Source organism: Xiphias gladius, chromosome 15 (assembly GCF_016859285.1).
Source record: "Xiphias gladius isolate SHS-SW01 ecotype Sanya breed wild chromosome 15, ASM1685928v1, whole genome shotgun sequence".
Lineage (NCBI taxonomy): Eukaryota > Metazoa > Chordata > Actinopteri > Istiophoriformes > Xiphiidae > Xiphias > Xiphias gladius.
This window is the reverse complement of record NC_053414.1, coordinates 3,818,582-3,829,516: the sequence shown is the minus strand read 5'-3', so window position 1 is coordinate 3,829,516 and position 10,935 is coordinate 3,818,582. Positions and strand designations below refer to the sequence as shown.

General features: G+C 44.4%; 1 protein-coding gene across 1 annotated transcript in view; it reads left to right on the top strand.

The window, feature by feature from the left end:
- The window catches only part of tpcn3 (two pore segment channel 3), a 26,053-nt gene extending 22,387 nt beyond the window's left edge, over positions 1-3,666 (top strand). The window contains 6 exon segments of the mRNA XM_040146295.1: positions 1-38; positions 593-812; positions 1,370-1,460; positions 1,614-1,727; positions 2,606-2,721; positions 3,166-3,666. The exon segment at positions 1-38 is cut by the window's left edge and continues 32 nt beyond it. Of these exon segments, the coding sequence (XP_040002229.1) occupies positions 1-38; positions 593-812; positions 1,370-1,460; positions 1,614-1,727; positions 2,606-2,721; positions 3,166-3,299 (713 nt within the window). The 3' untranslated portion in view covers positions 3,300-3,666.
- Positions 3,667-10,935: the final 7,269 nt, after the last annotated feature.

Genomic DNA, 10,935 nt, shown 5'->3' with positions numbered 1-10,935 from the left:
TCGGACCGGCGATCCTCACATTTGGACAGCTCATCATTGTAAGTTTCTGATGGCAGGTATTCTGTTGAAAGATTTCGTCAGACATCTGAAAGTGATTTTAATTTCCGCCAGAGAGCCGGGGAGCGATCCGGGTTTCTAGAGCTGCGGCGCAATAACAAGACTAAGAATCTACAGCCGCGCCAGCAGCAGCGAGGCTGTTCTTAGACACAGTGCTACTTTGAGCTAAATGCTAACATCAGCATGCTAACATGCTTACGTGCATGTTTACCATGTTCACCATCTTAGTTTAGCATGTTAGCCTGCTAATATTAGCGGTTGAGCACGTGAGTCCAGCCGGGGCTGATGGGATTGTCATTAGTTTTGCAGGTATTTAATCAAAAAACCAAATTACTGGACAAATTCAAATATTGACCTGATGATGGCGCCAGATGAAAAGTCAAAGGATAAGTGAAAGTTATTAGAATTTATCCTGAGGCGACCATGACTGTCTGAACCACATTTCCTGGCAATCCATCCTGTAGTTGTAGAGATTTTTCAATCCGGACCAAAGTGGTGGACGCCGCTAATGTGTAGTACACCGCCTCCTCCACAGGTGGTGTACTACATCTTTGCCATGGTGGGGATGGAGCTGTTTAAAGAGAAGGTGAAGTTTTATGAGGAGGACTCCACCGATCCGGCGAAGGCGTACTGTGGAAACACCCTGCTGAAAGGAACGGCCTTCGCACAACTCAACTACTGCAAGAACAACTTCAACAATGTGGTTTCCTCCTTCATCCTGCTGGTGGAGCTCACCGTGGTCAACCAGTGGCATGATATCCTTTACCTGAACGCCTCGCACGCAAAAACCCTGCTTCAGGTGTCACCTGCAGTGGTCACTGGGTTTAATCTCATGTAGCTGCAATGAAAAATAATATAAAAATAAGCAAAATTTAAAAATTTGTGTATTGAAAAAGCAAAATGTGACTGTCTTTGACGATTTGAGGCTGCGCTCTGGCTGATAGGAGAGCAGAAATTCAGCAACATAACTGGCAGCTAAACTATGAAGGCTCTAAAGGTAATCAGTAAAATGGAAATACTTAAGTACAAGTACCTCAAAACTGTAGTTAAGTACTGAGTAAATGTACTTAGTTCCTTTCCACCACTGTTTAAGGCTATAGTGTTTTTGAAATGGCTAAAAGACGTTCTAGCAATGTTTTGAAAAGATCGTCTAAATCGTCACAACCACATCTGTATCTGTCAGACTCGTATTGAAATCCCGCTGCTGGTCTTTCTCTCAGACGTTCTCACGATGTTTTAGGATCATCCCTTCGGTCGGATCGGTTCGGATTTGTGGCGTTGACCTCTGTGTGATTCCTTAACGCGACTCCACTGCTCAGCAGCGGCTTCGCCACCGTCACCCACATGTCAGCCAGGATCTTCTTCGTCCTCTTCCACATCTTGGTCGTCATCGTCATCATCAAGTAAGGCCAGCAGGATCGCCCCGTCATCGTCATCGTCATCAGTCACAAAAACAAACCTCTTTATTATATTCCATAATTTATAGTATGTACAGTCTGTCTATCTTTGGCACTTATCGTCACAATCACGTGTCCCCGCCTCCTGTCGCCTTTCAGTATCTTCGTGGCGTTCGTCCTCGAGGCGTTCTTCGTGGAGTACTCGGTGGATAAGAGCGACCTGCAGACGTCTCTGGAGAGGAAGATCGAGGAGCTGGAGCTGGCTGTGGAGAAGTACGTCACCGTGACAACCCCGGGCATGATCATAGACACTGACGGATCTAAAGGACCATGCCACCGCTCTGGCGCGTCTTCAAACATCAACTGAAACGCACCAACTTTACGTAACTGATCGGGATTTGAAAAGTTCGCTATCGGACTCTCAAGTCTCAAATCCACTTTTTAAAACAGGCCCCGCCTTTAGCAGCATCATCACACAACTATGAAATACTTTTGGCAAACATTAACTGTGATCGATTATTTTAATAGAAATGAACTGAAACCAAGAGCAATCTAAACACTAATTCAGTAAACAGGATGAACTGGCTAAAACATGACCAAAAAAAATCACTGGTATGGTCCTTTAAAGTACTTTATTTGTTATGAGTCTGAATCATTTTTATATTTCGACATCGTTGCCCATTTCACCTTTTTAAAACAATGGCTCCCACTGTGTTTGGTTTGTGACCCTTTTTAAACCAAAACGTCTAAAATGATCCAATAATTCACAAGAACAAACCAGCGATTAGAGGAAAATCTGAAAAATTAAACAGTGTTTTCATCTCTTAGATCCTAGTGACCCCTCAGGTTTGTCTTGGGTCCCCCGTGTCGGGACGACCCCCAGGTCGGGAACCACTAGTTTAAAGCACAGTTAGAAATGTGGACTCAAGGATAATTAGCAAATTCAACTTTTATGTTTAGCTTCAAAATATATATTTTAAAATTCTGATTCATTTTTTGTGAGTCACATTGACGCAATGCTTTTTTTGCCCTGAGCGTCATCTGGAAGGTAACGTGATGAGGAGTTCACTTTAGGAGGTTCGGTTTAGATTATAGAATCTGAGGTAGTGTTTTTACAGTCTGATACCTGTCCGTGCTGTTTTGTCAACCAGGGAGAAGCTGGAGGACAACCTGGTGAACGCCATGGAAACCATTGACAACGACCTGGGAACCGGCCAATCAGCAACAGCGGATAAACCAACCCTGATGTTTAAAATCGCCTCGAAAAGTAAGAAACACTCAGCAGCAGTTAAGACGGGCCGAGAACAGGTGGGGAAAAGACGAGGTGATTGTAAAGGATGAGAGAATGACAGGGAACGTTTGTAAGAAGTAGAGGCTTTTATTATGAAATGGCAGATTCTTGGAATCTGTGGCTTAAGAAAATCTACAGATTCAGGACCCAGAGGGGACTGACAACCATGACGGAGACTATAAGATTCATTTCGTGCTCCCGGTCCGTCCACTTTCTCGTTAGAACCGGAGGTTTTTGGTTGTCATTAGAAACTGAGCGAGATTTTTCTGTTTCTTCCACCGTGAATCCCGACGGAGCCTTCGAATCGAGAGGGAAGATGAAAGACCTCCGCTCTGCTCTTGACCCCGGCCGGTGCATCGATGGCAGCATTGATTGTCGGTCTTGGTGATGTCGCTGACTCTGTCGGTGTTTTCCTCTCAGGGTATCGGACGGTGGACGCCTTGTTGCAGCGGATGTTCGAGGCCGATCTCGACCCCGAGGACTTCGCTGAGCACGACGATCCCGAAGCCCAGACCAACGGGAACTTTGCGAACCCGACGTTCAGCTCTGTATAAACATGAAGGGAACCAGATTCTATCAGTTATACACAGTTTTACACTCAGTATCATCTCCTCGATATGTTTGGATCTGATGTTTATTAAGTGCAATGTGTCGAGTCATATCCAGTGTTATATTTTTATATTTCTGTCCCGTAGCTCTCTGTAGAGGCACAAATGAAATTAGTACTTTTCACATAAGGAGTATTTACACTGATGTTTAATCTGTGGGACGTTTTTTTGGTTTATGTTTTCATGTTTCATTTCTCCCCGTTCTCTGAACACGAAGGGTTCCCGGTGAACCAGAGAACCCGGCGGAAAATGAAACATCGGGAAACAGTAAAACATAAAAAATTAAAACGAATAAACTTTTCACTTTAAATGACGTTTTGATGTTTTAGTCTAAATTCAGTCTTAAACACTGCAGTTGTTCTTAACATCTCCGGATCTCTCTGAAAACACTGGCAGTAACAGTGAAGAGACTGAAAGGCACGATGGGATTATTAAGGAAATCCATTTTAAATTAGGTTGATATTTAATATTTTAAAAAATGGGGGGAAAAGACAACGAAAAAAAAAACAAAACGAAGGAAATCAGCCAAATTTGGGGTTTTATTGTGACTTAATAACTTTCTCATGTTGAATTTCATTGTTGGGAAACGTGAGATTTTATTATAACACAACACAAAAATGAAGTAATAATAATAGACAGGTGATGAAAAGACAAGGTTGGAACAGAAACAGTGAATGTGGTTTTAGAAGGGAAAAGAAAAGAAGAAAAGACAAATCTCTTCATTCGACATAAATGGGAGCCAGATTGTATTGTGACTGTAAAACTGTCGGAGTTAAAAATCTGAACTAAAGCTGAAACCACAAACAGATCACGGTGAAAAAGACCAGATACAGAAAACAGAAAAACAGTCCCTAGCAACTGGAAATGCTGCAGCGCTCTCGGGTAGACGGACCCTGGTGGATCTGCCCCCCTGCTGGAGGCCGCATGTCACTGCAGCTCTCAGAGGAGCGGGGTGTCTTCTCTCAGGTTCTCAGTGCAGGTTCATGTAATACTGCACCAAAACACCAACGTCCCTTATTCGACGACTTCATATCTTAAATCATCCGGGCTGAATAATTATTATCTGTTTTTGAGCCCATTTTACTTTATTTTTTAAAGATCCAACAAGAGTCGTCCTGTGGTTGGTTGATGGCAAAGTGAGAATGTTTCCCACTTCGTTCTCTGCAGATAATCTTCCCTCCGATCTTCTAACCTGAGAGAAACCACGAGTGTATTTTGATTTTTTTTTTTTTCTTCTTTTTTTTCTTTTCTTTTTTTGTAGCAAAACCAAAAACGCTGTGAAATAAATGCGCTGAAACTTTTTAAGTCTCGGTGGAGGAGACGTCCTATAGAAGCTCAGAAAAATCTACAGTTGCAAGACGACGGAGAAAAACCAGCCTCCTGATGAAAACCAGAACCAGCAAGTTTTGTTTGTTTTTTTTTGTTTTGTTTTTTTTTATGGTCCAACGCCTGAAAAGTCTTTTCTGTGCTCACCATGGCAACGGCAGTCTGTGTTTTTATTGCTTACGGGGAAATGATCCCGGAGCGTAACACTGACACATTAAAACATAAAAACTGGTTTGAACGTTTTGAGCCAAATACAATCAGTGAAGAAAACGAGCATAGTCCTGAACTCAGGCACAGTTTGGAGGAGCTCGGGCTTCACTCCAGTAATTCCCACGGGGTTTTTTCCCCCCACTTTATTCTTCCTGTCTGCTATAGTTCAAAGGGAAAGATTCCCCTTTTTTTTCTTTTTTATTGCACCGCATTTATCCGACAGCTGGAGTCAGTGGTCACTTCCCACACCAAGACTGAACAGAAGAAGAAACGTGGGACAAAAGAGACCAAAGCAGATGTTTCTTCACATTTCCCCTCTAAGCTTCTCACACAGTTTCGCGCCAACAGATGTTCGAAGGATCCAGTGTTTCGAGACCGGAGGAAAGAGTCCAACAACTAAAAGCAGGATCCGTTTATCCGAACTTTGTCTGTGCTTCTTCCGTCCCCCATCAATCATCTCACGACCCCTCAGATCTAGCTGGAGCTGACCCCTTGGAGGAGCCCGGCCCCTAGGTTGGGAACCGCTGGGTCAGACTAGAAGACCACCTTGAGATGGGATCACACCTGCCGCAAAGCCACATCGGTGTGTGTGTGTGTGTGTGTGTGTTTGTGTGTGTGTGGGGGGTAGAGTGGGACCCGCAGCGTGAGGGAGGTGGGTTTGGCGAAACAGGCGAACTCAGCCGGATTTACCCGGGGTTTTTCTCACCATGTGGTCCCATCGCGAGATGCTCCGTGGTCTCACCTGACGTCTCTCAGACTGAAACCGGGAGACAACGATCCGCGACTTAAAAACGAGTGTGGGACAGTGGCGTGGGCGGGTCGGACCACACCCACCCTCGACCTCGGCCTTCATTTTGATCTCAACGTCACAACCTGCACGAAACTGTGCAGGTTGTGACGTTGTCATGGTGACAAAATCTGTCCACAGACAGGACAGGACACCTGCCAAAGTCCTCAGAACCGCCTCTGTGGTAGGCGTCTCCAGGACCACATTATGTCATGATGACACACACACACACACACACACACACACACTGTAAGTTAGAAGCAGCTCCAACAGCAAAACGCTGCTGAAGCCTCCGTGACTCAGGATCAATGATCTGAGGATCAGAGACCGGGACAGGAGACAGGTCCCTGATCAATGAACCGGAGCAGACCGGACTCCGTGTCAGCGGGGGGCGGTGTGGAGCTGCAGCTTCAACACGGAGACACCGAGGAAGAGTGTGTGTGTGTGTGTGTGTGTGTGTGTGTGTGTGTGTGTGTGTGTGTGTGTGTGTGTGTGTGTGTGTGTGCGGTGCTGATGCTGATGCCGTAGAGATGGAGCAGAGGGAGTGGATCCAGCTCGGCTCTCTGTCGTCCGGACGGAAAACAACGCTCAGGTAAGAAAACACACCTGACAAAAGGAACCGAGCAAACGCCGCGTCAGACACGGAGAAACGAAGCGAACCAGCCGGTCGAGGCGAACGTCGAACACGAAACCGAAGCGACGTGATGCTGATGCTGAAAGGAAGGGATGTCGGTGTGTGTGTGTGTGTGTGTGTGTGTGTGTGTGTGTGTGTGTGTGTGTGTGTGAGAGAGAGAGGCCAGAGTCAGGGTGTCGGGACCAGGAGAGTCTGATCAGAAAAACACAATCTATCGGGTTTCTTGCGTTTTATTTAAAACAAATACACAAAAGGCTCCCGCTGCTCCGGTAGACCGGGTTCGGGTGTCCGGGGGCGGGTGTCGGTCTGAAACGTTGTGACAACAGTAGGAGAACAGCAGGGTAACGTTAGAACGACATCCGAGAAGGCCCGAAGGTAAACGAAGGGGAAGATGAGGCGTTCAGGTGCAGCTCGGAGGGTGGGACTGCGCCGTCTGATCGCAAAAGAAGGAGTCACCGTCAAGTCGGAGACAGTAACTACAGCCCCCAGCGTCCGGTCAGCACTTTCAAAATAAAAACAGGACAGTGTTGTACTATCAAAATGCAGAATCAAAAAATATACGTTTAAAATATATTATGTAAAATTATATAAAATGTATAAAAATTAAAAAAATAAAGGAGGTAGGGAAACACGCTGTTTGCTTGCAGTTGTAGAATATTTTCAAATCTCCTTGATTAATTAAAACCTACAAAAATAAAAGTTACGATATTCAAAGAGAGAACATTTTAAAACTCTTTTTTTTATCAAGCAAAAGTAGACCAGTATCAGTTATCATTACTCTAGTGTCCAAATTTCAATAGATGCCCACAACACACACTGGAAGCAGATAACCTCCGGACAGAAGAAGTCAAGGGCGTCGGTTTGGTTCCGGTGGTGGGACGGGACACAGTAGCAGTAAAAAAAAAAAAAAAAATTGTATTGGCATCTTCACTACACAGAGCGTTGTGCCTAACTGGTCTCATGTTTTACCAGTGTTTAATTCCAGCGCCTGTTTTAGAACAAGATTAAATGTAAATAGAAAATACTGATTAAATGAGTTTGATTTTTTTATTTTTTAACCAGAAAAACAGAAGTGGGCACCTCCCATTTTCACCCTCCGAGTGGTGTCTGCAGGTATTCCTTTCAGGCTGCATGCAGCCTTGATAGCCTTCACTCATAAATAAGGTGGGGCAGCCTGTATGTAACCGGGGAGGCAAAGCAGCTCGACCAGGCTCCTGATTTCTGCACCACCCGCTTGTTAAGCTTCCTGCTCTGAGCTGTGGCTGCAACTAAGGAATTTTTCAATACTGACTAATCTGCCGGTTATTTTTTTGATTCAATAATTAACCATTTTATCTATAAAATGTCAAAAAAAAATGAAAATGAACCCAAGGTGATGTCTTCAAATGTCTTGTTTTGTCCGGTGAACAGTGAAAAGCCCAAAGATTATTCAGTTTATGACAAAGAAACGCATAAAATCCTCACATTTGAGAAGCTGGAACAAGCACATGTTGGCAGCTTTGCTTGAGAAATGACTAAATCCCAGTGTATTCTCTGACACTAGAACTGCACAGACATTTAACGTATTGCTGACTGTTTATGAACCTCTCAGCAGCTTAGGACCAAAACCAAAAAGGTAGAAAATGTGGCACAACCATGATCAAAACGGAGGCTTTTCTGCAACAATGATTCACGTCAACGCTGGGAAATGCTGCAGGACGGTGACATAATCCAACAAGTCGATGGACACCGCTGGTGTTTGTTGCTCTAAATGCATTAGTTTTAAATGGATCCATAAGTAAGTGAGTAAATCTTTTTTTTTATATGTCACTTTTCAAAGCCAGGTTTACAAAGTGCTTTGCAACGTGCAAAAGAAAACATAGCATCAATAAAAGGCTTTTGAGAAAAGGAAGGTCTTGATTTGAGATTTAAAACACAGAAAAAACAGAGGTTGCTGACCTGATGCCCAGAGGGAGACTGATCTAGAACCTGGGGGACAGGACAGCAAAAGCTTTGCCACCGCGGGTCCTGAACTTCAAAGGCAGCACTACCAGAAGTCTTTGTTCTGATGACCTGAGAGGCCCAGTGGATTTATAGTGTCGGCAATTCACAGATATATGGTGGTGCCAAGTTGTGCAGCTGAGTTTAGAACTGACTGTAACTGGGCTACAGCGTCTTTGCTTAAACAGGAATCCAGGGCAGTAGAGTCGTCCATACGAGACGAGACAAAGCGGTGGATGTTTTGTCCGAGCTGCTGGAATGATTTTTTTTTTAAAAAGGCAGTGTTTCTTAGCTGAAAATTACAGGACTAGAAAACCGACTTAATATGTTTCTCAGAGTTCAGCAGCCATGAGTCCAAAATGACCGTGACGTTTCTGGAAGTCGGCTTTGACTGGGCGCACTGGGGAACCTCAGTGCTGGTTTGGAATTTCAAGGGTCTGATTGGAGGGAAAGGCAAGAACTTTGGTTTTGTTGTGATTCAGCTGCTGGATTCTACGAGACATCCAGGCACCGATCTCGATAATATAGCTCTGCAAAGTAGACAGATCGAAAGGTTTCACAGATACATAACGCGGGACATCGTCAGCATAACAACGATAGGAGACACAGCCAGACTGACGTATAATGAGCTGAACAGCCATGTCCCTTAGAAATTATATTTATACGTAACAGACTAGTTTACCCAGTTACGTTGTGGTGGCAACGTGATCTCTGGCTGGATCACGTTCACAGGCAACGTTTTTTCAAATGAATGAAGCTGCATTTATTAACAGCAGCGGAGTCTCCAGGAGGCGGTTGGGGTGGATGACTCTCCAGAGACCGGGGTTCACATCCAGAGTCCTGTTCCTGGTTTAGGTAACAACAGCACTTTGGTTAAGTTTCGGGAAAGACGTTGGTTTTGGTTCAGTGTAAATAAACAGGTTGTGCCTGGAGTCACTGTGAACTTTTTCTGTGTTAAATCAGACCCGGATCTTTCCCGAACCTGAACCAGGTGCTGCGAGGGTCTAAACAGAACCATAGACCAGTTTAACGATGCTGGAGTCACTGCAGGTGGATGTTGTGCAGCGGGATCAGATACGTTGTCTTTGAACATCTTACTGATACGTTCACTGTCGACGTATTAACAGCTCCTCGTTAATTCCAGTTTCTCCAGTGTTTGGAGTTTCCGTTTTTTCTGTTTTATATCATAGTAAAACGAATGATCTTTGGGTTTTAGACAGTTGGCCAGAGAAAACAAAGACACCTGAAGACAAGTCAAATTTGAATTCTGGAAAACGAAATGGGTGTTTTTCACGATTTTTTTTCTGATATTTTATTGGCCAAACACTTTATCGAGAAAACTAAATGGCAGATTATCTGATAATGAAAATAAGTTTCAGTCCCAAAATAAAGTAAATCAGATGCAAAATATTAAGTAAAATGAACTGAGTGTATCTCCATTTGAAATGATGGTGCTGACCACACACTGTTCCCTGACGAAAGACGTGAAATTAAACTTACATCAGTAATGTTATCAGCAAAAGAGGAGAACGTACAGATATGGTCGGATTAAGTTCACCTTAAAAGGCAAAACAAAGCAGAAATATTGTATAACTGAAGAATATGATCAAATAGTTACTGGTGGTTGTGATGATGGATGTACACTGAACCGTGCTGGTAACAGAATACACCATGTTCCTGAAAGCTGGACAGTAAAGTGCCGGATCGGCCATAGATGCTAAAAAGAACGGACACCGAACGTGGAAGCAAAAATAATGAACAACCACACCTTCAGATTAAAAAAAAAAAAAAAATCACAGTGAAAACCGTCAAACCATTAAATGAAAAAACTTGAAGAGCTGGATCTAACTTTTAATTTAATGTTAAACTTTTTATCAGGCGATCGGAGCTTTCATTACCTGTTGTCACCATTTTATGTTTTTATCGTTACAAGTTTGAATCACTAATGGAAACAATTTATTTTTAAGAAATCAAATAAATACATAAAAATAAAAAAAGAATAATTTTTAAAAAAAGAAAGGCAACACGACTCCCACTTCTTTATGTCTTTGTTGAGGAGGTGATGAAAGCGTTACTCAGAGGAAGTTTTATTGTGAAAGCAGTGGCCGGATGTTGTGGTTGTGGTTGCGTGACGGTGCCTTGACGCTGGTGGAGGCAGAGCTGCAGTGCGGACAAACAGGCTGGACCCGGAGAACCTGACATCCACAGACCACCTCCTTACAGCCGGCCCGGGTCAGCCAGCCTGGGTTCCGGTTCTGTTTTTTTCCCCCGGGTTGGACTCCTGGATCCGGTCCAGCTGGAGGAGGACCACGAGTCCGCATCCTCCTCCTCCTCCTCCTCAGCTGCAGCAGCGGAGAACCGGAGGAGGACCCGGACCCGGACAGCGGCGGGGCTTTAATGAGCGCTCCTGGACTCTGAGGAGAAATAAAATCTGGTTTTTGTTTCTCTCTGGACTCCCTGGTCCTGCAGCGAGTCCGCGCCGGGCGGCCGGTCTGAGGACGGATCCGGTCTGGTTTGATATTGGGGACTGTTAGAGGAGAAATACATGGTGGTTTAGTCCTGCGGGAGTCTGAGGCCCAAACCCCGGCCCCCTTTCAGAGGAACGGTGGGTTTTCTGGACCAGGACGTTTTGTGCCGAAATAAAA